This window comes from Caretta caretta, chromosome 27 (assembly GCF_965140235.1).
Source record: "Caretta caretta isolate rCarCar2 chromosome 27, rCarCar1.hap1, whole genome shotgun sequence".
Taxonomy (NCBI): Eukaryota; Metazoa; Chordata; order Testudines; family Cheloniidae; genus Caretta; species Caretta caretta.
The window spans coordinates 14,647,419-14,674,485 of NC_134232.1; the positions used below are offsets into that span (position 1 = coordinate 14,647,419).

The following is a 27,067-nucleotide window of genomic DNA, read 5'->3' on the forward strand; positions in this document are numbered from 1 at the left end:
GAGGGACCAAAAGATTCAAAACATTTTATTTTTTTTAATAAAGTTAACAGTAAAACAAAATTCACAAGCCTTCCCCGCCCCCTCTCTTCAGCGCTGGTTTCCTCTTCTCACACAAAGCACACAACAGAGAGGTCTCCAACTGAGAAAATGAAACTGCTCTAAGTACAATGAGACATGATGAAGGCAGGAGTCTAATTATGTCCGTATTCAAGGTTAAAACAAGCATTTCAGGTGTGTGTATGTGGTTTGTAGTTTTTTATTTTAGCCAAACTGGAAAAAGAAATTTCCTGGCCCAGAAGCTGAAAGAGAAAGTGAGAAATATTAGAGCTCGTGAGTCTCTCTCCAGAACGAAAAGGAGGACTTGTGGCACCTTAGAGACTAACCAATTTATTTGAGCATGAGCTTTCGTGAGCTACAGCTCACTTCATCGGATGCATACCGTGGAAACTGCAGCAGACTTTGTATACACACAGAGATCATAAAACAATGGTGGGAGGAGGTATTGTTTTATGATCTCTGTGTGTATACAAAGTCTGCTGCAGTTTCCACGGTATGCATCCGATGAAGTGAGCTGTAGCTCACGAAAGCTCATGCTCAGATAAATTGGTTAGTCTCTAAGGTGCCACAAGTCCTCCTTTTCTTTTTGCGAATACAGACCAACACGGCTGTTACTCTGAAATCTCTCCAGAACAATGCTCTTGAACATCCGTGGAGTGCTGGACACATAACGCAGCGCTTGGACAGACACACACAAGGGAGGGGCTCCGGGCAGTTTAACTCTGCCACACAAAGAGGGGAACGGAGTAACGCTGGCACATGGTCAGTGCTGATAAGTTAAAGGGGTCTGGAGAAAGGATTGCAAGGGCTAGAGTAATTTGCAAACAAGACTTTTCCCAGGTCAGGGGTCCATGAGTTTCCCCCCTGGATTGTATTAATACTGGTTAAGGTGCCGACCAGATGCTCGGCGCTGTACAAGCCATCCCTGTGCCAAGAGGCTTGCAATCTATGGTGAGCGGACCATGCACCGGGAGAAGGATGGTCAGTGTGGAGCATAACAGCCATTTGCAACATCCCCTGGCCAACTCAAAATGCAGCGACAATAGGCCGGGGCCTCCAGAAGGCTCCCGGGAGTCTTGTGTGTCTAACAGGAGGCAGTACAGACTAGCTATACAACGTGTCTGATCAGACACCCTCGTTTCCAGATTCAGTGACCCAGCAGGTGCGTGCCTGAGTGACAGCCAAGCAGATTTCTCAGCAACAGAACACCGTTAGTGCCAAGTTTCCTCACACCCTGAGGGGGAAGCTTTTCTCTGCATAGGCCCCAGAGGCAGCCATCGGCTGGGGCACTGCACAGACCACGCCTTCTGTGCGGGCCCAGAGGCACGCAAGCAGTTAAATCAAACGAACCCTTTCGACCACCGACCTACGGCGGGGACGTTAATATGACCGTCACGTATATGAACAGCACACACGTTTCTCACGCTGGTGGAAAGACGTGTCACCTACCTTCAAAACTGAAGCCGCCTGGCCCACCAAAGAAAGCCTTGAAGATATTGTTAGCATCAAAATCTGCGGAGGGAGAAGAGAGGTGCAAGTTAGAGACACTGCTTGTGTTATTTCACGTCTTTGTACAGTCTTCTTAAACAAAGGCTCCTAAAGTCCTTTACAAATGGATACACACATGGCTCGCTTTACCCCCCATGGAAATGCAGCAGCAGGGAGCAGCGCTGCAGGGGTTTAGGGCAGAGTGCAGACTGCCGAAGTCACCAGAGAGACAGGCAAATGGAGTTCGTGCTAGAGCTAGGTCTGGACACTACGGGCCAACGGGCTGATTGCTGGGATAAACATCATGCAACCAACAGGGACCACGAGTGCTCAGCACCCATGGAAGACAGTCTCTTCAGCAGAACAGTGCCCCCTAGCTACGGGCTGGGGCACTGGTTCAGTACTGACTGAGGGAAGCTGCTGAATCACCAACAGCTAGGGGCAGCCCTCAGGTGTTTCTTGGCCATCTCCCCCTCAAGCGTCGACACAGCAGGAGCATGGTCAGTTCACGGGTGCCATGGGACACAGCAACGTTAGCAGGCGTTTAACACAAGCAAGGTAAGGAACAGCCCCTCCAGCAGTGAAGGCAGACCTGGCATCCTTTTACCCTGACAAGTTCATCCTGGCTCGCATGTTTGTGGGAACACTAACCTGCCATGTTCATGCCATCCTCCTCCAGATCCTGCCCACTGTCGTAGCGAGCCTTCTTCTTGGGATCCGACAGAATGGTGAAGGCTTCTCCGACTTCTTTGAACTTCTTCTCCTCTTCTTTCTGTATTTCTGCGCTTGCCCCACTGTGCCGGTCTAAGGGGCGAAGACAGGTAGGAAAGAAGCTTTCAATTGCTGCCAAGCGTCGCTGATGAAGTAAGCTGTAGCTCACGAAAGCTTATGCTCAAATAAATTGGTTAGTATCTAAGGTGCCACAAGTCCTCCTTTTCTTTTTGCGAATATAGAATAACACGGCTGCTACTCTGAAACCTGGAAAACACTACACGTTCCAGCCAACCATCGACTTTTATGTACCACCATGGTCATCCTGCTGAAATTGTCATTAAAGACCTCAAACGATACAGCCCAGTGGGAGGTTCTGAAGACGGGGAAAATGTTTCCTCTGAAATTCTCTCTTCCGTTTACTTCTGCTCTCTGAAAAACCTAAAGCAGTGAGCTGCATGCTAAGAGCAGAAAACATTTCTCTACCTGGGTGATGCATGAGTGCCCGTTTCCTATACGCCTTCTTGATCTCATCTTCAGAGGCGTTTTTGTCCACCCCGAGGATTTTATAGTAATCTTTCCTCTTGCTTTTTTTCAGTTCCACCTGTGCATTCTTTAGGAATTGCTTGTGTTCTAGAAAGAAGAGCAAGGCAGAAGGAAAGAGCCTTGTATCACATGCAGCCTTAGTAGCAACAGAAGGAAAGCATCCTTCTAGAATTAAAGAATTCATTTTGTTTCACTGTCCCCAGCGAGACATCTCCATTAACGAAAAATGCACTCACGTCATTATACTTAACCCCCAGGGGTTTGGGAAACAGGGACCTAGGTATTACCCAGCCAGCCATAGCCTCTCGAGACTCTGCATGTCAGATTTTGGCCAAGCCTCACTCACACGACAATCCCTTTGCATTACGCTGGGGTGCGATACCCAAACTAAACCATTCATCGCGCGTGGCTTCTGCTTGTAAGGAAACGCCCTGGGGTGGGGACAGAGCCAATTTTTTCATCTTTGAGAACAGAGGAGACTCTTGTGCTCAGGCCTGGCACTTCGGAGATGGCTCCAACAGGAGGGGTCAGTGATGGCCGAATTTCCAGAGAAAAGTGTGAACTGCTCAGTCAATGGGGTGTGGGCACCTAACTCTGGTTCCTTGGAAAATTCCAGCCCAAACCGACTCAATGTTAATGTCCTTTCAGCAGCGGCGCCCACTTCCCTGAGCCCCTGGTGGTGCCTGGTGCACCAGGCAGTATCTTAAAACACCTCTGGCTGCTATGCAAGGGGAAATGTTAACACCCTCAGTGTGTCAATAAAACCTTGGCACCAAACATCTTCCTGCCCTGGATAGTACTGTAGCCCTGGTGCTGCAGAGATCAACGGAACTGGGGAGGCTTTCATGACACCGCTGCTAGTAACAGGCACATAAGTAGCCCATAATACAGGCAACTCTAGATCCCTGTGGTATCCCAGCATCTCCCAAACATGTTAATTTATCCTCAGTTCCCCTTGGAGATGGAGACGTGTCATCCTCCTCATTTTCACTGATGGGGAAACCAAGGCATAAAGAGATCCAGTGACTTGCCCAACTGCACTTGGCATTTGTGGCAGAGCCAGGATTTGACACCACCCCCTTCTGGATGTCAGTCCAGGGCCAACCACTTGACCAAGCTTTACCCCGCTCTCCAACACTGGGAGAGAACAAACTCTCACACGATTCCATTAAGCAGCTGTCCTGGAGCTTCTGGGGATTTTCCCAATATCCGTACAAAGCAAGGGGCAGCATTAAAGCAAGAGGGGGCAGATCCGTGTGTACAATGGCAATTCAGGTGTTTACCAGCATTGCCGCCTTACAAGAAACAGGTCTGTCAAGGAGCAGGTCATGTGTATAGAAAGCGAGGGCTGATGCTTTTACCTTTTGTTTTCTCTGTCTGGTAAACTTTTTCATAATCCCTCACAGCATCTTCGTATTGTTCTGTGTCCATGTAACTATGCAAGGAAACAACGGTTACAATGGAATAGTTTACAGAGACTAACAAAAACCACAGCAGCAGGGGTTAAATTATGAGGCTTCTGGAGGGATAAAACTACCGAGGGAAAGATATGCCTAGGACCTGCAGAAGCAAAAATGAAGGGGCTCCGTAGGGAGAGCCCAAGGTGGGATGCAGCCACCTGCATTTCTCAGGGGTGACCCACAAAGGAAACCCTGGCAGACTAAGCCTGTGCTCCGGTCCCAACCCCGACCCGCATCTGCCGTCTTGTTGTGCAGGATGAATCCTAGCAGGTCAAGAAGCCATCCCGCATAGAATCGCTTCACCCATTCACCAGGTGCAGGAACTACCAGCAGCCGCTAGGAATTCCGGGAAACTGACGCAGAGTCAGACACTAGCTATGGTCTCAGGGCGGTTAAGAGTGATGAGACATTTCGGTTAATACCCTCCGTTATCAGAGGGCTCAGTGGTGGCTGGTTACTGCCTGAAGAACAGGCAGCACTGTCCCATCACCAGATATTACCGAGCCCCGGATGGGGGTGGGGCAGGGCAGCCAACTTGAAGAAAAAGATCAGGCATTTCAACTTAAAGAGTGATCCGACAGGGGGCCCCAGGGGCCCTTTCAGCACAGCAAGTGCCCAAGAAACTCTGCCACTGCCCAGAGTGTGGGGAGCCACAACACCAGGGGCCCAGGAGAAGGGGAATGCAGAATTTCTGATGAAGACTGTTGACGAGACATTAAAAATGGTCTCCGTGCAGCAAGCCCTCAGCCCCTGCAGCTGAGCGTGCACTGCACAGGGACAGCCAACCCTCCAAGCAGCGGCAACGTCACTAAAGCAAGGGTCCCAAGCGCTGGCGTTCACTGCCCAGGCTGTGCCACGTGCCCTGGGTGCCAGTCACTGTGGGTTCAGAGACCCTCACCCAGAACAGGGTGGCATAGCCACTATCCTTGAAGAGAGATATTGGCCCTTTACAGGGAGGCATGAAAGACAGGTCTTGCGACAGGTCAGAGCCAGCCCCATTTCACAGCAGGCTCTGTAAGCCAGGTTAATGGAGTGAGATTTCAACCACTCTGGGACAGGACACTGCTTTAAGCTACTTGATTAAATCACCAGCTACAAGGGAGAACAAACTAAGGCTAAATGTGACTGGCAGCCCACGGCATCAGGTCCACGACGGTGCTGTCAGGCTTTCCGTAGCCACCAGGCACACACCTGGCTACAACAGGAGCCTGCATTCACACACCGCTTCCCTACGACGCTGCCTTTCATCCCCATTCAACTGGTCTCAGCTCCGGCAGCCAAGCGGCACTGCAGACAGCTGGTCCCCAACCTGAACCTCCCTCTGGGTGCTCAAAGCCCCGGCCTGCTTACCATTGTGCTCTCCTCAGGTATGCTTTGATATATGTGTCATCCAGTTTTATTGCATTTGTGCAGTCATCTATTGCTTCTTCTAGTTTCCTAAGCTACAAAGCCAGACATACAGTTATTCGTGAATCCCCTTGAGAGGGGATGGATTTCGACACGATTTATGTTGAAGCTGCGGAGATGGAGCTACAATCTCCATGCAAAACGAAAGCCACAAATACATGGCTCATCTGGAGACGCCTCTTTCCACCTGTCTGGCACATCCCCTTTTAGAACCTGCTTCTCTGCCTCACGGAAGGGCCTGGAGGTGAACTCCCTGCCAGGACTCTGCCTTGAAAGGAGACAAAACACACTGCTCCCCACCCCAGCCCAGAACTCGTGCTCCCTAGGAATACTGGAACTCTGACTGCACCTGGAGAAGCAGCAAATTCATTTTTATAAACCACTCACTGCTGCTTCTTAGAAGAAGCGTTTGGAAGGGGGTGGGGGTGCAGGCAGAGGGGACGAGACTTGGCCCCACACTAATTCCCAGGTGGGATTACAAACTGGCAAAAATTAAGGAAATTAAAGGGGTGGGGATGAGAAACCACGTTACCAGTTTTCAAGTGTGAGCATCACACAACTGGAGCCAGATCTGGCTCCCCACTCCCACAGCCCGATGGCCGGAACGGCCTTCTGGGCAGGCTCCCACGCCCACTGGTTTGAGCAGGCATCGGCGACTGCTCCGGCAGCGGAGGGTGGGATTTCACGCTGTGTGGGTCACATGATCAGCAAGGAATTGCTCGGGGTGGGGTTAGGTTTGGTAACTCCTGTGTTATAGTTTTCTTGGATGTCTGGCAAGGGCGCCAGGGCTTTGGACAGGTGTCCTTTCTTTTTAGATGGAATTAAGTACAGTAAGTGATCTGTGGGCGCTGAAGTCTCCTCGTTCTCAGGACGGGATTAAATAACTCAGCTGGAGAAGGGGATCTAAGGCCTAACACTTCCCCTGGCTTGGGTTTCACGTCTTTAGGACAGTTGTGTCCCATGCTGTTTGGAACAGCACCTACCCACGCAAACATGAACCCTAGCTCCTTGCCTGCAGAACTAGCAGGGACTAGACAGCCCAGCAGGGATGGAGAAGCATCGCCAAACCAGCCTAAACAAAAGAGAAATTTGGCACCATGCCTCGTTCTGGAACGAATCATCCCTCGTCTGTATCCCATGGGTTTCTCCTCCACGGCAATGCAGTTTATAACTGGGGAGTGCCTTGAGCTCCCAGGATGAACGCCCACCTTTAATGCTGCCTGAGTCTTACCTTTGAATTAACCGTCCCCCGGTTACAGTAGAGTTTGGCATTTGTTTTTATGTTATTTGGGTCTATCCCCAGTGCCTCTGTGTACAGTTCATATGCTAGTTTGTAATTGCCTTCTTTAAATGCTTTATTTCCATCTTCTTTCTTTGCTTTAAGTGCTTTGGCATTCTGAAAGAGAAAGTGCCCTGGGATGAGGACAGACACTCTATGACGACATCAAAGCCCAAGGCTCACTGATCCCAAGACACACTTTCTAACTTGCTTTCAAACACAGCCCCAGACCATACAAGCTGCAGCTTTGTCACCACTCCAGCTCCTCTCTGCTAAGAAACAGCCAGTGTCAATCGCAGCCATTCCCCGTGGGACGAGGGGACCAGTTAAAGCTCAAGGTCAGAATGTAGCAGGGAAGGAAACAGTTGTATTATAAAAAAGGAAGGAACCCAACATTTTACATCTTACCCAGCTCTGTGTTGCCTGAAAAGGTGGGTGAAGAAGAACTAGATTGGAGAAGAGAGGACGGGGCAGGAACTTGAGAGGAAAAACACTTCAAATGCAAGTCAAGCTGCAGATCTTCACATTTTGACAGCTTGCGTTAGACTTCACTGGAAGTCAGAGGCTAGAAACTTAGTATCCAGGACTGCAGAGAGTGATCTCCGATTTCTCCAGAGAACAACAGGCAGGAGGGGCAGCCCACAGCGTGGCCTAACCCTGGAGAGGTCTATCAGTGGCTACCCCACAGGGAAGCAGCAGGTGGAGTTCAGGATGGACCTGATGCGCTGGCTACAGCAGATATGTGGAGGGTTAAAGCGTCTGGGAGAGGGGAGGGGAAGAACAGCAGGAAATGGGGGAGGGTTCAGCTGAGCAGAACAGATTCATTATAAGCCATTGGCTCCCCAGTCGCGGTACTTACTCGGCAGGCGAGACATGCTTTCTCGTGATCAGGAGCCATCCTGAGTGCCTGGACGAAGAACTGCACAGCCTTCTCGATGCAGTCTTCATAGTACAGGCAAAGACCTCGGACGTAAAGGGCGTCTGCGTTTGTGGAGTCCATGCGTAAGATGTCGCTGGAATAGCCAGACATGCACATTCAGAATCCAGTCTAAGCACTTTCGAGATGTCATTTCCTTCTAACCATCAAGAACAGCCTCGCTTCACCAAGGCGTTAGCTATTTCACCAAGCCTGCAGCCAGGGTGCTGCACTGGGAAATGCAGGCAGGCCTGGTGGGAAACCCAGCATGGTTTTTAAGCAGGTGGCCTTAGTAAGACTAAATGGCAGGGGTGGAATTTGAGCATCTGTCCTAACCACATCTTGCACTTCAAGAGGAACTTAAGTTATTACACGTGTGTTTCCATCACAAAACTCCCCTCTCAGGGCTAGGTTGAACAAATTCACACTGAGCTAGTGCTCTTGGGACACCCGGGGCTCGTTAGTACGTCAAGTGTTCCTACCTAGCTACAGACTGTGCTTCTGGATAGCGACCCAGCAGTGCCAAACATTCGGCCTTGAGGATTTTGAACCGATGACAGGCAGGAGCGAACTCCAAAGCGCGGTCCATGCAGAACACGACCTAGCGGAAGAAGAAAAGCAAGTGGGAACAAAGCAAACAGCCAAGAGCCAGAGCTGAGAGATGGTGCTATTTCTGCACCAGCTGGGATGGCAGACTGGTCTTCAAACTGAACCATGCAGACCCAGAAAACACACTTCAGTAGAAGCCTCCCCGATATGTAGGGTCCTAAAGGCCCCTCATTTATGAAGATCTGCAGCTCGTCTTGTATTGCTCGCGAGCCCATCTCTGGGGTATCCAAGCACCACACACACAACGAAGGGTCACAAAGTGCCCCATGGACAGCAACAGACCAAACCCAGCCCTTTTAAACCCTCTGATGCTATGGCGAAAGAGGGTTTTCTAGGTGCCTGAGACAGACCATTATGCTCCCACATTTCCTGAACTTCTCCTCTTTCCCCATTGGTAGGGAGTGTGGGAAGTGGTGGAAACTCAATCGACAGAGACAGTTGGAACCGGACTGAACAAAGCACAAGATGCCAGTGCAGGGACTGAAGCTGCACTGGCCTGTGATGGGCTGGGTGACCTAATAGGTCTTTTCCAGCTCTGGTTTCTCTGGTGGAGACAGCTGCATGAGAACGGGAGCATTGTTCCACAAAGGTTCATCTGCTCCTGGGGCCGGGCTCTCAATCCCCCGTTTGTGACATCACAATTAGCTGCTGTGGGGAGCACCGATATGCTACAGATTGAGGAGCCTCCCGCCTTCTGGGTGGGGAAGGACCAGGAGCAGCTCTCCAGAAACAAAGGTTTTGTTTCATGACAACGTCCCTAGCGAAGTGAGATGGGAGAAGTGAGGGACGGAGACACAGGCAGAGTTATTCCTAGATACAAAATCCAGATTGTGAAGAGCAGCTGGCACAGTGGGACAATCGGATGAGGCAGAGCTGGGATTGACCATTACAGAATCCAGAGCCTGGGCTTCAGGCATCTCCTCCTGCAGACACTTACGAATAGTGCTCTTAACCCTGATGTGATGAAGAGACGGTCTCCTGCCCTGAGCCAAACCCTGACCTCGCATACATCCACTGAAGGCAACTGCAGTTGGGTGCGAGTCGCACGTGGGTGTCGGAGGGCAAATGTGTCTTTCAGATTTCACGGCTACTCTCACTAAGGCAGGGCAGTACCAGCTGCACCCAGCCCATGAGAGGCTTAGAAACAGGAGTGGAGGATGCGGTGAATAGCTATGCATTCCCCCTTTATCTCTTTAACACTGGCAGGGAACCTGCTGCTTTGTGAATAGGGATCTTGGGGATGTCTTATAGGACCAGTGTTTGCTTTACAGCTGCTGAGAATGTAATCTGATGAGCAACGCCCACAGCCAACACCCCAGTCCCACCCATACTCCGCCCAGCCTGCACGGCTAAGGCTATTCCCGCCAGGCAAGTTAGCTGGGTCAGTGCTAGATCAGCATAGCTCTGCCTTCCTCACAGGGCAGCCCACGTGTGCCCCAACAGCCCAGTGGAGTTATAGACTCCAAGGCATGATTTGGCTGTGGGGCGCCTTCTCCCGCACTCCAGCTAAGGGCCAGCGTTCCCTACGTAAGTTCCTTCTAAGCTGCGCAGCCTGCCTATTAACCCCCAGGCAGGGGCTCAGACTGCAGCAGGGAGAGATGCCTCTCCCCCAGCATGGACCTGCCACGCCAGGGGAGAGGCACCCCTCCCTGCTGGCCCCAACACGGACCTGTCCCAGACTTGCCACTGCTGGGGGAGAGGGCCTGGTCCAGGCCCACCGGAGCTGCTGGGGAGAGAAGCCCCGCCGGAGCTGCCGCAAGGGAGCGGCGCCTCTCCCCCGGCCCCAAGCTGCTGTGTTGAGAGGAGTCCTCTCTCCGCACTGCAGCCCCAGGACAGCCGGCAACCCCAAACCCCTCATCCATGAGCCTTCACCCCTAGCCGGAGCCCTCATCCCGCCCCACTCCAACCCTCTGCCCCAGCCCTGTGCCCTCTCCCCCATGAATTTTGTTATGTGCACCAATAGGAAGGTGATGTGTCACACATTTCAGCCATATTGGTGCACATAAAATTCATTCTGCACATGGACATAAAAAATTAGAGGGACACTGTCCCTGACTCCTGCTGAGCCAGCCAGATCAGTGTTTTCTGGTCATATTGTGACAAAAAAGATCCATGTTGATTTTACCTTCCTGAAATCCCGTTTCTCAAAATCGATTTCAGCTATTCTCTCGTATTCCAGCACAGCGCTCGCATTCTTCAACTGCAAGAAAGGAGGGCACAGTCGGTTTCGCCTCGACGGCTCTGCACCTCCGCTGGGTGGCATTTAAACCAGCCAGCGCCCAGGACACCAGAGCAGCCCTGGGAGCAACAGTACTCTAGAGCTACCCTTGCTTTTCTAAAGCCAGTTTAATGCGGGCACCTGGGACTGGACTGGCTTGATCGCCCTGGAGAACGAAGGCCTCTGCTTAACCACAGACAACACTGCCCCCCAGCCACCGCCGCTCCTCACCACTCCCCCCGATTGCCCAGTCTAGCTCCCACATCTCCTCGGCCCTCGGCCCCTTAACCAAGGAGGAGAGTGCACACAACAGCAGTTTTGCAGAGAGGGTATCAGTCTAATGAAAACTGGACTGAGAACCCCCAACTCATTTCACCTCTCCCCCCATCAGATGGCTTCCCCACAGTGACACCATTTAGTCACTTCTAACCTGAGCTACACTTGTTTCTGCAGCCCAGAGGCGAAAGGCTCCATAGCACAATCCTGCTCCCCTGGGCAGCCCCCACGAGGGGGAAATTTGGATCTCAGAGAGTTTCTTACCTCTTGTTGTGCCTGAGGGTTTGTACGATCCAGTTCTAGAACTCGTTGGAAGCAGCGGCTGGCGGCCATGGCATTCCCGAGAGACAGGTGACATTTCCCTTCCCGTAGGTGTCCCTGAGAAGATAGTTAAAAATGTGGCAATAGTTGGCACGCGCGCGGGGGGTGGGAGGGTGGGTGTGGGTGTTCCAAAAGCTAGTAACAATGATACACTAAATGGCTGGTCACCTACCCTTACAAAGGTATCGTCCAATCTGACAGACTGTTGGGCATCTCCCAGTGCTTCCCGGAACTTCCCCAACATCATTAGGGTGGCTGCTCTGTTACCATAATAACTGGCATTGTTAGGACATGCGTCTGGAGAAAACATTATAGCAATCCCAGTTAGAGCAATGCAAAGGGCTACACAGGTTGTAGACAGAGCACATTACAAGGTCACTACTGGGTTCAAAATCACATTCCCTGTTTGCAAGTTCATACCTTGCCTGAGCAGCTTAAAAATTACCTGGAGTCCACCATTTATACATAGGAGGACCCAGAGGGATCGGAGTTCCCTTGTGCAAGCGCCCTGGAAATAACATAGTGTCCCGTTCAGTGCCCATCAGCATGGTAACACTGCTGAGCCCACATGGGAGGGAACTGTGCAATCCTTAACACTACGGAGATCCCAGTCAATCAGCCTGGCTGGAACAGACATCGACAAGGTGCTACAATACAGCTATCCCGAGCACTCACAAGCGTTCACGGTAAATCTGGTGAGACCTTGCACGGTAACTAACACGTCTGCGTCACCGGGACGCCTGGCAGAGGTTTCTTCCACATGTGCCGTTAGCAACGTGAGTTGAGCAATATGCTGGGCGATCTCCCCCCATAACCCATTCGGTTTTAGCGAGCTCCAGAACACTGTCACAAACAGTCGCTCTCACCTATGGCTTTTGTGTAGTAGTTATACGCTTCGTTGTAATCTTTCTTGGCATAATAGGCGTTTCCTTGTTCCTTGAAAGACTCTGCTTCTCTGAAAGAGTAAAATATCCCACCGTGAAATGAACAGAGACACACTGACTGGCCACAGCCGCCTCAGGACAGCTCTGCATGGTTCTACTGGCTACACATGGCTCTAAAGCTGGCCTACCTGGCCACTACAGAATTCCCCCTTCGATGGTACTCACGGGGAAAGAGGGTATCCCATGTCCAGGGGACTGCCGGCTGCTGGAATAGCCTTTGGGGCCACAGGCAGCTGGCTACTTGACGCTGTACTGGGGGCCAGCCAAGGATCACAGAAGCTAATGATGGATTCAGACCATCTTTGCACACGGCCACCGCTCCGACTCTGGCCCCGTGAGCACGGACTGAACCAAGGGTATTTGTTTCTGAATTCTCAGAAACCAAGAAAACTGCTGAAGCTTTAACAGAATTTATGTGTCCGATCCTGCAAGGTGATGTTTACCCCCAACTGCCACTGAAATCAGCAGAAACCAAAAGTGCTGACCACCTGTCAGGAGCAGCTCCAGACCATGCAGAAATGGCCCAGACCACTGGAGAGGTCTCCTGAAGTCAGCAGGAATGGAGGGTGCCTGGCAGGCTGAGGAGGGGCCCAGGAAAGGCCTGGCTGCAGGGTCAGGTTTTTAAATCTCCTAAAATATTCCACGTTCAGCCTGATGCATCTCTCCCAAAGCCCTCGGAAGTTGAGCCCTCAGAAAAACAGAAATAATCGCACCCACCGTCCATCTCACCACGTTGGCAGGGCAGCACGGCAGGGAATATGCACTGTCACCCTTCCATGCCCCACAGCCAGTCCTTTGCGCCCCAAACGTTAGGAAACACTGCACCGAGGGACAAACTCTCTGGGGCGGCATAAGTCAGGCAAAACCGGGCCCTATCACTGCATCTGCTGCTATTCTGCTGCTGAAACAGCAGCATTGACTAACATTTGCAAAGGCTCCGTCTCCCACGTCCCAGCTGCTAGTTCAGGGGTGGGCAAACATTTTGGCCCGAGGGCCACATGGGGGTTGTGAAATGGTGTGGAGGGTCTGGTAGGGAAAGCTGCGCCTCCCCAAACAGCCTGGCCCCTGCCCCCATCCACCCCCTCCCACTTCCCACCCCCTGAGTGCCCCCCTCAGAACCCCCGACCCATCCAACCCCCCCTGCTCCCTGTCCCCCCCACCGGGACCGCCCGAGACCCCACCCCCTATCCAACTCCCCCATGCTCCCTGTCTCCTGACCGCCCCCCCGAACCTCCGCCCCATCCAATCGTCCCCTGACTACCCCCAGGACCTCCTCCCCCTCACACCAGGCCGCTCACAGCGGCAGGACAGGCTTGTTGGAAAGCCCGGGAGGGGCCGGGCAGGACAGTCCCGCAGGCCGTAGTTTGCCCACCTCTGTGCTAGTTCTCACCACGGCCTCTGTCTGGTGGGCCACCCGCTCTCCTACCCTGCACGGCTTCTCCAAAGCAGTGTCACCTCTCAACAGGACCCAGACAAACCTTAACAGCAATAGTGTCTACATACTGGTCTTTTGGGAGCTTAGCTACCAGGGCTTCCCAAGTTCAGGTCCAATTAACGTGAATGGTTTTGTTTCCCTTTCTATGCCATTGAGGGAGATGGAGGCTTTAGAAGCATAAACTTGCCCTGTTCTAGAATGTATTTCAATCAGCACTGGGATAAAATCATTTGGGTCTTCACCACTGCACCCAGAGCCTCAGAAATGAAAGCACCCGAGGTTTCCAATTACGCTCAGTCCTTCCGAACTATAACTCCCACAATGTACACAACTCGAAACCCTCTTCCTTGGAGGAAGGCAAATTTCAGAAATCAAGCAACAGGGGGCAAGTCTACAGAGTACACAATTAATGATCAAACTCGCATTAAGGATACAGTATCACTTGGATTCCAGCCCAGCACAGTCCTTATGGTACTGAGAGCTATTACACTGGGCTAGTCCAGCCACAGATATTTGCTGCACATGGTAAGCAACTCCTTCCTTACCGCAAGCGTAGCTGACTGGCATTGGACGCCTTCCTCCCCATAAAGGAAATGTCAGTCAACTGCTCCCTATATAGAATTCACAGCAGCAACGGGGCAAAGGCCCATGGGACTAAAATAGCTAAGGGGCCATTCCAGCCTGCTAGAGCAGATTTCCACATTCAGTCTCAAATGCTCAGGTCACACCAGACAGGCTCCGAGCTGAGCTTCTCCACTCTCAGAAAACCCAGGGCCCAGAGTTACAGAAATGACCTGTGAAGTCCAAGGCAGACATATAGCACTGAAACTAGCTTTCATATGCCAAGGCAAGCAGCACGGGTGTACAGAACGGGCAGCCCAAGGAGTTATTAGATCTACCCCCAGCCCCCTCCTTCCCTGTAAGGCCACATGGTAGGCCCAAAGCTGATCAACCAATTTTACTGCTGGTGAACTTAAGCAATTTCTACTATCGCTGTTAGCTTTGTAGGAGTGTCCAGAGGCCCAAATCAGGATCAGGCCCCTTTGCACTACAAGCTCTACACAGACTCATAGGCAGGTATCAGCTCTATCTTGAGGAGCTTACAGTGTAATCTATCAAGGAAGGTATAAGCAGGTGTTCCATTTGATTCCATTTTAATTTACAAATTTAATTTGGTGCGGCTCAGGCTCTGAACAAGCAGCACGCCTCTGCCATCCTCTTTTGATGGCCTGAGTGAGACTGAAGCGGTGCCAAGACACTGTGTGAGCTCTGGAAAGCAGCGATTTCACCCTTCATGACATCCTGGACAGGTAAAGGCTGGGTGCCACCCTGGAGAGCCATGAATGCACATGGTCCAGGACAGCCGTGGAATGCGCACCACTGACGGTATATGGGCTGGCTTAAATCACAATAGCCAAATAAGAGTCCATTACAGCCACATGGAGTAACTTTACAACGGACGTATGCCAACACTCCTGAGCATCAGATGAGGCATGGCAGGTTGTAAAGTCAGAGATCTGCTGGTCCAGAGCCTATTATTTAACATTGACATTGTCGGAGCCCTTTGTGCTAGTTGTTGGACAGACACAGTAAATGACAGTCCGTGAGCCAAAGAGTCCAAGCTGAAGACACCTTTCAACACCACCCCTGATTAAATCATCATCTGATACAGAATAAATCCTGGTCTGGGTATTCAAAACCCTGGCCGTCCACATGCCCCTCTCTGTAAGGAGCGAAACACTGCCATGGCCCCTTTCTGCCCAAAGGACGGCATTTCAGCGGGCACTGAGCTGAAGGCTATCTGAAGCGAACAATGTGAGTTATGTTTGGCAAGCCCACTAAAAAAGGAACAAAGGGAACTGTGTGGGGGCAAGTTAACATGTTTTTAACCTCATTCGGGCTTGCCATTGGCCACTCCCACAAAACTGCCTCATGCACTGGGCTAAAAGAAAAGGAGTACTTACTTGTGGCACCTTAGAGACTAACCAATTTATTTGAGCATGAGCTTTAATAAATTGGTTAGTCTCTAAGGTGCCACAAGTACTCCTTTTCTTTTTGCGAATACAAACTAACACGGCTGTTACTCTGATGCACTGGGCTGTTTTCACAGAAACAAGGCAAGTTTGTCAGCTGGCAAAACAATAGATACAGAGTGTTACCACTCCAAGGGCCTTCAGGGTCAGGGCTAAAATATGTGCTGCTCACTTTCATTTTTAATCTTGTTCCCAATTAGGTTCAGCTCGGGATGCTGACAATGGGCAAGACCCAGGTCTAGTGGCACTCCACTGGTCAGACACACCAGGGATACCCTTGGCCCAGTATGTTTAAGTACTATTTAAAACAATCAGTCAGAGTCCAGGGGCGACTGGGTGGCAGAGCAGTGAGCTGCCATGTGGTGCTCGGAGAGCGCATGTCCCAAAGTGGGAGTGCTGGGAACGCAACAGATCCAGATCCCTCTCCCTCTGTTTCAGTGGATTCACTTCAGGGCCTTGAAAGGTATCTAATAAGTTCCCATCCAACCCCTAGCCTGAGTCTGGTCTGAATGAGCTTTCATCTCTATCTGGTGGGAAGCTGCCAATATGCCCTCCTCACCCATGCCCAGGAAGGGCATCATGCCAAGGTTGCCAACAGAAATGAACCCTCTGCTGCTGTGATTGAAACCTGTAATCTCCAGCCGCACAACCAAGTCAGCCGGGGGAGATGCACCCTGGAGTGCGTCAGAACACGTGGCAAGTGTCAGAACAGAACTCCCCACCCGCACTGCACTGGCTCTAGAGGGAAGCAGAGCTAGACAAATATGCCCCCTACTTGATTTACAGCAAAATGAAAAATCACTTTTTAAAATGGCATTGTCCCGACAGACAGACAGTGCTCCTCCGGGCAGTTTAGAAGACACATGCAATGTACATCTCATCGGTGCCAGGCTGTCGGTCTCTCTCTCAACTCTTGGAGCAGTGATTGTTTCAGTAACTCGTGCCAAGGGGGTGGATTTGTACCACTAATCGGGAGGGGATTTTCACTCCATAAGATAAGACACCCATGCACAATGGCCACTTCTGAAGATGAGGAGGGTTGAAGCATTCAGAAGGCAGTGAAGGAAGTGGTGCCTAGAAGTTTGCTTTCTAGCATGTAGGGCAGGGGCGGGCAAACTTTTTGGCCTAAGGGCCACATCGGGTTTCCAAAATTGTATGGAGGGCCGGTTAGGGGAGGCTGTGCCTCCCCAAACAGGCAGGCATGCCCCCCCCGACCCCCCCTGGACTCCTGCCCCATCCAACCCCTCCCTGTCCCCTGAGGGCCCCCCCATCCAACCCCTCCATTCCTGATTCTCCCCCCCCTCCCCGGGACTCCCCTGACCGCCCCACCCCCACCCCCTGACCACCACCCTGAACTCCCCTGCCCTCTATCCAACCCCCCCTGCGCGGGTGGCTGGCAGCACCACACCGCTGCGCCGCCCAGAGCACCGAGCCAGGCAGCCACACCGCCGCGCCGCCCAGAGCACCGGGCCAGGCTGCGGGTCTGCCGCCCCGCCACCCAGAGGCTGGGGGGAGGGGGAGCAGCAGGGGAGGGTCCGTGGGCTAGCCTCCCGGGCCAGGAGCCGGGCAGGAGTGGCCCGCGGGCCGTAATTTGCCCACCTCTGGTCTAGGGTCCTATTGTTGTGGTTACGTATTCTGAAGAACAGGGCAGCAAAGATCATTGCAAAGCCTGATCTCTTGGCCTGCTGAGCCACCTGCTAGAAGTGAGCAGATTAAAGATTTACAAATCAGACCAAGCAACTTTACCAGTCATTATGCACTGCAGTGTTTCCAGTGGTTACAGCTGTAGGGCTGGTTTCAGAGTAGCAGCCATGTTAGTCTGTATCCACAAAAAGAACAGGAGGACTTGTGGCACCTTAGAGCATAAGCTTTCGTGAGCTGCATCCGATGAAGTGAGCTGCAGCTCACGAAAGCTTATGCTCACAATAAATCTGTTAGTCTCTAAGGTGTCACAAGTCCTCCTGTTCTTTTAGCTGTAGGGCTGTAAGCCAGGACTCCTGGAGTTATTCCCTGACCGCCAGTGAGTCACTGACCATTGCGCCTCATTACCCCATCTGTGAAACGGGGGGTTAAATACAGACCTACCTCACAGGAGAACTGTAAGGCTCAGTAGTGCTTATAAAGCCCTTTGATATAACCTGATGAGGCATTACAGCAGGATGAAGAGTAGGAGGATGGTTGTTTCTGTTTAGCGTTGGTTGGGTTTCTTTCTGTAGTGTTTACTAGACAGCACTTTGTTGACATGTCAAACCTCAGTGGCTGGATAACCTTACCAGAGAGGAAGTAAACCCGGCTGCCTTTATTGTTTACATGCCTTTAAAGCTGAATGATGAAGTCTTGCAAGAAAATCAAAGTGACTTCAAAACATGTAGGCAGAGTTGCTAGGTTTGCAAGATCCAAGGCGTGAGAGCCCAGGAACAGAACGGCAGCGTCTCTCCCCAGTTGTGTTCTAACAACATAGCCCAACACACAGAAAACTGTTCTTGTTTACCACTGTCTCTGGCTATCCTAACAAAACAAATGCAGATCTCCTGATATCATGAGTAATTGTTTCAATCCAAACAGATGCTGCAGCCTGAATGAGATCATTCTGCATCTCACACTGATGTAGGCTGCATTCCCCACTTCTGCTTTGCTAAAAATACAATCCAGGCCTGAATGGATTCCTTTGTTCAGAGAGGTCAGTGTCTCTTGAGGGCCTCTCCGTGGTGAACCCAGGGGGTGGGGAGGAATAGAGCCACACCAAGGGACTCACTAAGAAGAGTCTCTTTCATTGCCTGCAAGCACTGAGAGCTCTGCTAGGAGCCAGCTGTCTGAAACAACTCTCTTCTCCTGAAATGTGGTGAACCGCTAGGTTAACAAGCTTGTCATGCGCTCTCAGTTCTCCAGGTGCTGCAGGCAGTCCTACTCCACAGCCCAGCTCAACCTGAAAGGCTCCTCGGACTCCTTTCACAGGAAGAACATTCCTGATACCTTCTCCCCTAGGATCTGCCACATCCTCACTGGAGACGTGTGCCCTCCTCCAGAAGGGCAGTGGCCTCAACAACTCCCCTCTGAACTATTCAACCCCAGTGGCTGGAGGGGCTGGTAGGCCCTCTCTCACCCTGCCTCTGCAGCAATCCCAACCCTTGCTAGCCCTTGGAACAAACTGCCAAGACAGATAACTCACCCTGCACAACAGTGAAATGGTCCCAGATTAGCCCAAGAGCTTTATCATCTACTTTTTGAGCAGCATCTTTCATCTGCCTCCTACCACCATATAAATCCTAATACAGATTTCCCGCTGCTCTAGCTTGCGACCCTCTTTTAACATACTAGCATCACCCAAATTGCATACATGATTTTCATAGCACAGAAACAGAGGCACAGCCAAGAACAAGTCATTTCCAGAATGACCAGAGCCTTCCGAGCTCTGTCTGAACACCACCTCCCAAACGTAGCTTCCTGCCTGGCTGGCACTCTGCAGCCATCCACATCTCTGAATGTGTAACTCAGGTCTGTACAATCTACTGAGGTGGCAGACTCAACGCCTCCCACAGCCCTCACTCCCCTTTCACTTCCTGCCTCTACTGCAAAGTACTTTAAGCTTCTCTGGGAACTAAAGAGCTGGGAAAAAGTTCCAGGAAGTCAAGTGCTTAGCTTTGTGTTTAGGAGGCTCTACAAGGTCAGACACTCCAGGCAGTTCACATGTTGACTTGCTTTTCAGGCAGCTCGCCTAGTGCCCTGCCATGCAGCGGTCTGTTTGCATCTCCAAACTCTCTGGGCTGGCAATAGTGAATCCCCAAGAGGTCCAAGCAACCCCTCTAGTCACTTGCAGGGGCAAAAGGCCACAGTCAACTTGCTTCACTGATGCATTCAAGGCATTTTGCTACAAGATATGGAGCCTTTCAGCTGAAATCCAGCCCAGACCTCTACCATCAGATGCTATTCAGTTACCTTTGTGTAAGGATATGATTTAATCACGGAGGTCATAGATTCTGTGACTTTACTGGACCTCTGACTTCTTTGGCTTCAGCTGTCAGTGGCTGCAGCCGGGGCTGTGCCTTCCCCCTGCCTGTGGTGGTGGGGCTCAGGCTGTCAGTCCCCCCTGCTTCAGCTGTCATTCCTCCCCCCAGCTATTTTTAGTAAAAGTCACAGACAGGTCATGGATGCCAGTGATTTTTTGTTTATTACTGAAAATAACCGACAGGTTGCACAGGCAAACGTCATGCTGATAAAATCTTCATCTTACCTGTGTGAAATGAGCTTGGTGATCTTAGTGCCGTTCACAGTGGGTAGGTGATTACAGCCTAAAACCAGCCATCCTACCTAGCACTAGACGGCCCTCTCCCCTTGGCATGCTGACAGTCTCAGCAGAGAAGCCAAGGAATGAATGGGTTGCACGCAGCACAGAGGGGGGTCTCCTCTCTCACCCCCAAGAGATGCTTCTTTCAGGTCAGGGATGAGAAACAGCGGCTGGGAAATGAGGGTGGAGGCAACACGTAAAGCTTATAGTGTACTTCCATACTGCTGTCTTCAGGCCGGTCAAGCCAGCCTCTCACATCGCTCTAAACTCAAAGGAGACTTTTTAAAACTTAAATCATGATCTTATCCTGCAGCTAGACAACTTTCAGAGTAACAGCCGTGTTAGTCTGTATTTGCAAAAAGAAAAGGAGTACTTGTGGCACCTTAGAGACTAACCAATTTATCTGAGCATGAGCTTTCGTGAGCTACAGCTCACTTCATCGGATGCATACCGTGGAAACTGCAGCAGACTGCTGCAGTTTCCACGGTATGCATCCGATGAAGTGAGCTGTAGCTCACGAAAGCTCATGCTCAAATAAATTGGTTAGTCTCTAAGGTGCCACAAGTACTCCTTTTCTTTCAGCTAGACAACGTCATCTGGGAGCCAGCCTCATTACAATACAAAGCAGCTCTGTAGCACGTCAAGCGGCAGATTCCTCTGTGCAGCAGTACCCCCTGCTGATCAAGGAGCAATGCTGCTACCTGGTGCTTAGTGCAGGGTATTGAGCTGATGAAAGAGGACCTACAGCTCACAATAGGCAGGAAGGAAGGTGGGGAAATCCAGCGCTGTGCAGGCAGATGCTTGTGTTTATCTACCGATTCACTTCAAAGGGCATTGGAGGTTTTCAATTCCATTGTTAAGTACAAATATAACGCTGCAGCCAAGGGGGTGTGTGTGAAGCAGCACAGCCTATTCCACAGGAATCCCCTAAACCACTGTTTCTCAACGACCAGTCCGTGGACCAGAGCCGGTCCCTGAGATCTCCCTGACATAGTTTAGGAAGGCAGCAAGCTGGCCCCTGGTATCAATAAGGTTGAAAATCACGGCCCTAAATCAGTTCTGGTGAGGACAACACCCACTATGCCACTTTTATAACATTCGCAGATGGGCCTAGTGCCAGGAATATTCTGCTTCCGTTTTGTTTTCATGGAAATGGACATAGACCCAGAACTATTGTGGCGCTAGAGGTTTAAAGAGTGCAGCCAGAGAGCCCTTTGATAAGGCCAACTGAAATCAAGGGAACTGACTGGGTTTAAGAAGTAACCAACACACATTTATGATAAGCCCATGCTCATCCTCTACAATATAGGATTCCTCAACCAAAACAAAGGAGCTTGTACGATGCTTTGAAGACGTAAGGCTCTACATAAAATGTATGTATTAAATATTTAATTTTTGTACACCTACTGTACACTGATTCTATAAACACAATTATTCAAATCCTGTAGTGCGCTATGTATTCATATTAGTTTAGTATTTGTGTGAAGAATTCTTTTCAGCACCACTGGTTATTTTAAAAAAAGAATTCCATTTTGGCCTTGACCACTGGAAGCCCTATTTATTCACAGCACAGGTACAGTACCAATGTTATCAATGTACCTTATCCATGAGCAGAATGTCTTCAGGCTTCATGGCCAATTAAACCTTTAGTTTGCTGCTGACGCTGTCAACAAAAGAGTCAATTAATGAGATTTGTTCACTTGGAGACCCACCAACTCATTTCACATGAGATGGCAGTGATCCCCTCACTATGGAGCTACACTGGATTTGAACTGGCCACCTAAAGGTGAAGCCTTCCGACCCCAAGATGAGGGAAAATTCAAATGCTTTGGTTTGGCACATTTTTTTCTTCATTGTGTAAATCTCACCCTCTCCATTTTACAAAGGTAACTGTGATGCACCTTCTGGGAACACGGCCACTCTGAAGCTGGTACCAAATAGTAAAGGAAAAGGTTTGATCAAGGAACTGTTAATCCTAATATTAATTTAGCAATGAGACATTTTAAAGATACCTCTTTTTAAGATACTTCTTCCACATCATTCAGCACTGAAGAATGAGGGGAAACATCCCCCTGCATATATGCACAACGGATAGACTCTGGAGCTGCCAAGCAGATGACCGAGAAACTATTTATCTGACAAAAAATGAAGTGAAATAAAGCTTCAGAAATCAATTGAGCCACAAGAAAACCGTTTCCATGGTCTAGAAATCTTTTTAAAAAAACTCCCCCTCTTGTGGATATGCTGATCTGTGATTGGATCAGAACACAGAACTTTAGCCAATCAGAATGCAGCTGTTCAACAATAACTGTCACTAACTGCACCACCACCAGATAAAATTAGTGCCGTTACATCCATCATTTTCCATAAGTATCCCTGGAATTTATGCAACAGCAGGCAACCATTACCCCATGACCATACTCCACTCCTTCCCCCGACACGTCTCTTGAACAACCTGCAAATGACACATTCCGTTTATTTGCAGCTGTTTCAGTGCAATGCCAGGACAATTATGCTGAAATACAAATCACTGCTTTGCTACCGTCTATCTTTTCCTCCAGCCTCGGTAAGCAGAAGCAGCCATCAGAACCATTTTAGTACATTCGGGCAAAGGTTAGTCCAAAAACACATTTGTATCAAAACAATTTATGCAGGTTGTGGGGTGGGTTTTTTACTAGGAAATTTACCCACGCGCTCTACAAAAGCTGTAGTGAAGCATCAGGTTCCAATGCCTAGTCTGCCTAAGTCCAGTAACACTAAGCACTTACATAGACCAGTCAACCTGTGGAACTCTTTGCCGGAGGATGTCGTGAAGGCCAAGACTATACCTGAGTTCAAAAAAGAACTAGATAAATTAATGGAGAATAGGTCCATCAATGGCTATTAGCAAGGATAGTGTCCTAGCCTGTTTGCCAGAAGCTAGGAATGGGCGACAGGGGATGCATCACTTGACGATTACCTGTTCTGTTCATTCCCTGGCATTGGCCATGGTTGAAAGACAGGGCACTGGGCTAGATGGACCTGACTCAGTATGGCCATTCTTATGTTCTTATAGCACTTTGCATGGTTCAAGGGGCTTTACAGACATTAGCTAAGTCTCCAAACACCCTCTCTGACACAGCTGAGCAGTATCCCAATTTTACAAATGGGTAAACTGGGCCAGAGAAGCTAAAGAACTTGCTCAAACCCAGAGAGGAACTTCATGGCAAAGAGAAGATTAACACTCAGGAAGTTCTTGACTGCAGGCATCTGCTCAAACCAAGAGGCTACCAGCTGGCATACAGAAGACGGATATGTAGGTTCCAAGTTCTGAGCTACCAAGAGGGGATGGGAGCATCTTGGAAGTAGCATATTAATTCCTTCCTTCAACACCACCCCTCTAGGTGACCCTGCAATAGTGTTGCCCTGCCACCCCTCAATCAGATTAAAAGACAGGATCACCCCAACGGGAAAAAAAAAAAAAAAGGCCTGGGGATCCCACCCTCAAAAGGACAACCACTGGATGAAAGATTGAAACTTAATGACTCGGGACTGAGGTACTGGCCCTATCCCATCAAGACAGCTGAGTGAGCTAGGTTGCTTTTGCTCTCCATTCCCGGGGTTCTATCTGGAGTGGGCCAGGAACCAACCCCCCCACCGAGGATGTCAAAGTTCTTCTGTTTCTGGGACTCTGCAGTCCTTTCTATGGGGATCGTTTTATTCATGACCATTTCATTTCCTTCTGCACACAGGTATGGAGGAGGAGAGGGGCTGGTGCTAGAGAACTCTGTCGTAGGAAGACTGAGCCCAGTTCGTGATTTCTAAATGTTGAGACATTTAATATTTCAACTAGTCATTTAAAAGTGAGCAAAGCCCTGGAGAAAATACTGTAAGGAGCAATCGCACATTAGCCCAGGGGAGGGTGTGGATCACATGAAACTTAGCAGGGCTCTCCTTGCACTAGTATTTTCTGTAACGCTATGATACTCGGATATTTTACGCAGCATTCAGGTGCTTTTTTAACAGTGTCATTTATCTATTTAATTAACCACATCAGGGTGCTACAATACTCCCAGCGCCACGCCCTTGGCCCTCACCCTTTGATAGCTAATAAGCAGCACACGTACCTCAGGCCTTCACCCTCGTTTTGAAACTGGCACTACCCAGAGGCCCCTTTCAGTTTCATGTTGTCCTCCTGCTTCAGTCAGGTGACCACCTTTCCAGAGTGGCAGGCTCAGCCACCCCTTCCCAGATGTTGTAGTCCTCCTGGAGACACCGGACTGCTGAGACACAGCTGCCAGGTTTGCACACTAGAACTAGCATAGTGCCTCCTAAAGGAGGATCTAGGAACTTCATCCCCTGCTGTGATTGTGGCAGCAGGTGGTAACAAAAGCACTTGCTCTTGGAAAGAAAATGAATTACCAGAGGAAAGGGCTGGGATCCTCACCACGCCCGGCCTCAGACAGCATCTTCACCGCTGAGCAAAATTTGCCAACTAGCTTTAGGGATGAAGGAGGTTTGATCTTTCAGCAATTACTAGATGGAGAAGAACGCAGCTGCCCTAGTACTTTCAACACCCAATCCTGCCTTCAAATACATAGTGTACTTTAGAGAACCAATGTGCACAGTGACCATTTTTCCACGGAGCACGGGACAGGTATTGGAGAGCAGGACTCCATCAAAAATCTCAAACAATAACTGTTCTGTTGCAGGTAGGTGCAATTAATAAGTATCCGTGAAGTCCTCAGGCAAAGGAGTTAGAGAAGGGAAAAGAATTTGAACCTTCTTCAAGGGTTCTGAACTATGAGGACCCCCCCTCCGCCACCACATGCATAGTTTAACTCTTTAACTCCCTCTTTGGGGCAGACCTCGATCTGGCAGAGAAAGGCTTCTGCAGGCCCTAGTCAACACTGCCCCAGGCAGAAATGGTGGAACACACTGATAAAGACCAAAGCCAAGTTCGAGGAAGCCCAGACTTGCTGCCTATCCATGTTTTCTGTGGCGCCCATCACTGCAATAGCTAAGTGGTAGGCCAACTGGCACCGTACAGCGGGCTGGGGTTTGCTGTACTGCACGAAGTTTGGCCCAAAGGAGATTGAAACTTTTCTATAAAACAGACAGGGACTGGAACCACCCCTGCCTTTCGTACTAGGACATGGCCGGCCAAGGCCACAGAGCTTCGCATCTGACATGCGGCCAAGCCATCCCGAAACGAAGCCTCACATGCGGGGAGCGGCAGGCCCTTCTCCCCATGCCGCACGCACACGACGCCTCCGTCCCGAAAGGGCGGCCGTGGTCCAACTCCGCTCCGAGCACCCCTGTTCCTCGGTCCTGCAGACCCAGCACACGGAGCGTGAAGAAAGGTCACCGCGGCCGCCCTTCCTCGGATTGGGCCAGGTGAAGGCAGCATAGCCTTGGCCACCCCCCGGGCAGCCGCTCGGCCACCCCCCGGGCCGGCAGCTGGTGGAGACGGGGCCCTTCTGCCCAGACGGGGCCGCGACGGCTGGGCGCAGTCGAGGTGCCTGGACAAGTTTCCCTTCCGTGGCCGGCGCGAGGGACCTGGCGTGCAGCCCCCAGCCCCCGCAGGGCACAGCGCAAGGGGCACGGGGGGGGGGGCCCTACAAAGACATTTCAAGGGGGTGGCAGAAAAAGGCACCTGGACCCGGACTGTTCACCCAGGCACCCCCCCCCCCCGAGTATCCCCGGGACACCCCCCGTCACCCGGCCGTAGGGGGCGGATTTCCCCGGACTGGGGGTGGGGGTTTAACACCTCGCTGCGCCCACTGTCCCCAGCCAGGCCGCGGGGCAGGCCCGCCCCGCCCCACTCACAGCAGCCGCCCCCCGCTGCAGCCCCCACGGGGGGGGGGTCCTGCCTCCCCGAGCCCCCCCCCGCGACCCTGAGACCGGCCCCCCCCAGAGACAATGGGGGAGAGGCCCAAGGAACGGGGCACCCCGGGGGGGGCGGTGCCGGGGACTGAGCCCCCCCCTCGCCCCGGGCCCGGCCCCCCCAGACCCGCCCAGGCCCCGCGCCCCCCTCGGCCGCCGCTACCTGCGAGTCTCCTCCTCGCCGCCCAGCAGCCCGGCTCCCTCGGGCGCCGCCATGATCACATCGCACTCGGCCGCCGCCGCCATCTTACCGCCGGGCCGGGCACCTGGGGAGGGGGAGAGAGCGGGCGGCGGGGGGTGGGGGGGACCGGAAGGGACATGGACTTCCGGGAGCAAGGAGAGGCCGCCGCGGTCCGTCAAGAGGGGCCCGCCGCCCGCCAGGGGAGGGGCCACCGAGAGGGCGCATGAGGGGCCAGAAGGGCCAATCTCCCGGGGGCGGGGGTTGGGAAGGGGGGAGCCCAGCCCTGGCCAGCCTGGGGGGATGGGAATGGGGGAGCCCTGGCCAGCCTGGGGGGATGGGAAGGGGGGAGCCCCGGGGGAAGCGGGGAGCCCAGACCCTGGCCAGCCTGGGGGGATGGGAAGGGGGGAGCCCAGCCCTGGCCAGCCTGGGGGGATGGGAAGGGGGGAGCCCTGGCCAGCCTGGGGGGAGCCCAGACCTGGCCAGCCTGGGGGGTTGGGAAGGGGGGAGCCCTGGGGGAAGCGGGGAGCCCAGACCCTGGCTAGCCTGGGGGGATGGGAAGGGGGGAGCCCAGACCTGGCCAGCCAGGGGGGAGCCCTGGGGGAAGCGGGGAGTCCAGACCTGGCCAGCCTGGGGGGATGGGAAGGGGGGGAGCCCTGGCCAGCCTGGGGGGAGCCCAGACCCTGGCCAGCCTGGGGGGTTGGGAAGGGGGGAGCCCTGGGGGAATGGGGGAGCCCAGACCTGGCCAGCCTGGGGGGAGCCCTGGGGGAAGCGGGGAGTCCAGACCTGGCCAGCCTCGGGGGATGGGAAGGGGGGGAGCCCTGGCCAGCCTGGGGGGAGCCCAGACCCTGGCCACCCTGGGGGGATGGGAATGGGAATCGGGGAGCCCTGCCTGGGAGGCGGCAAGGGGGCCATGTTGGTGACTTGCAGAGGGCACCTGAGATTGACCCAACATGGAGCGGCTGCTGGGTGGAGAGCGACACTGGACGTGTGGGGCATCCGGCCGTGCAGCCTGACGAGCTCTTGGTGTCTGTTCAGC

At 52.0% G+C, this 27,067-nt stretch overlaps 1 protein-coding gene across 2 annotated transcripts; it reads right to left on the reverse strand.

Moving 5' to 3' along the window:
- DNAJC7 (DnaJ heat shock protein family (Hsp40) member C7) lies at positions 1-26,160 on the reverse strand. 2 transcript variants are annotated; one of them, XM_048830017.2, is made up of 14 exons: positions 26,014-26,160; positions 12,155-12,243; positions 11,461-11,585; positions 11,232-11,345; positions 10,599-10,673; positions 8,347-8,465; positions 7,808-7,961; positions 6,901-7,065; positions 5,613-5,704; positions 4,164-4,237; positions 2,743-2,889; positions 2,197-2,349; positions 1,507-1,569; positions 1-299 (listed from the first exon to the last, which is right to left on the reverse strand). In XM_048830017.2, the coding sequence occupies exons 1-14, from the start codon at positions 26,094-26,096 to the stop codon at positions 262-264; spliced, it is 1,491 nt and encodes a 496-aa protein (XP_048685974.1). In that variant the 5' UTR covers positions 26,097-26,160; the 3' UTR covers positions 1-261. The 2 variants fall into 2 exon arrangements, with proteins under 2 accessions (XP_048685974.1, XP_048685975.1); XM_048830018.2 differs by lacking the exon at positions 26,014-26,160 and adding an exon at positions 21,998-22,120.
- Between the last annotated feature and the right edge of the window lie 907 nt (positions 26,161-27,067).

Coding starts and splice junctions, on each gene's coding strand:
- DNAJC7 (XM_048830017.2), bottom strand. CDS start 26,096: ATGGCGGCGGCGGCCGAGTGCGATGTGATCATGGCGGCGCCCGAGGGA. Junction 4,238..5,612: donor TACCTGAGGAGAGCACAATG/GTAAGCAGGCCG, acceptor TTCCTTGCATAG/TTACATGGACACAGAACAAT. Junction 300..1,506: donor AGGCGGCTTCAGTTTTGAAG/GTAGGTGACACG, acceptor TTTCTCTTTCAG/CTTCTGGGCCAGGAAATTTC.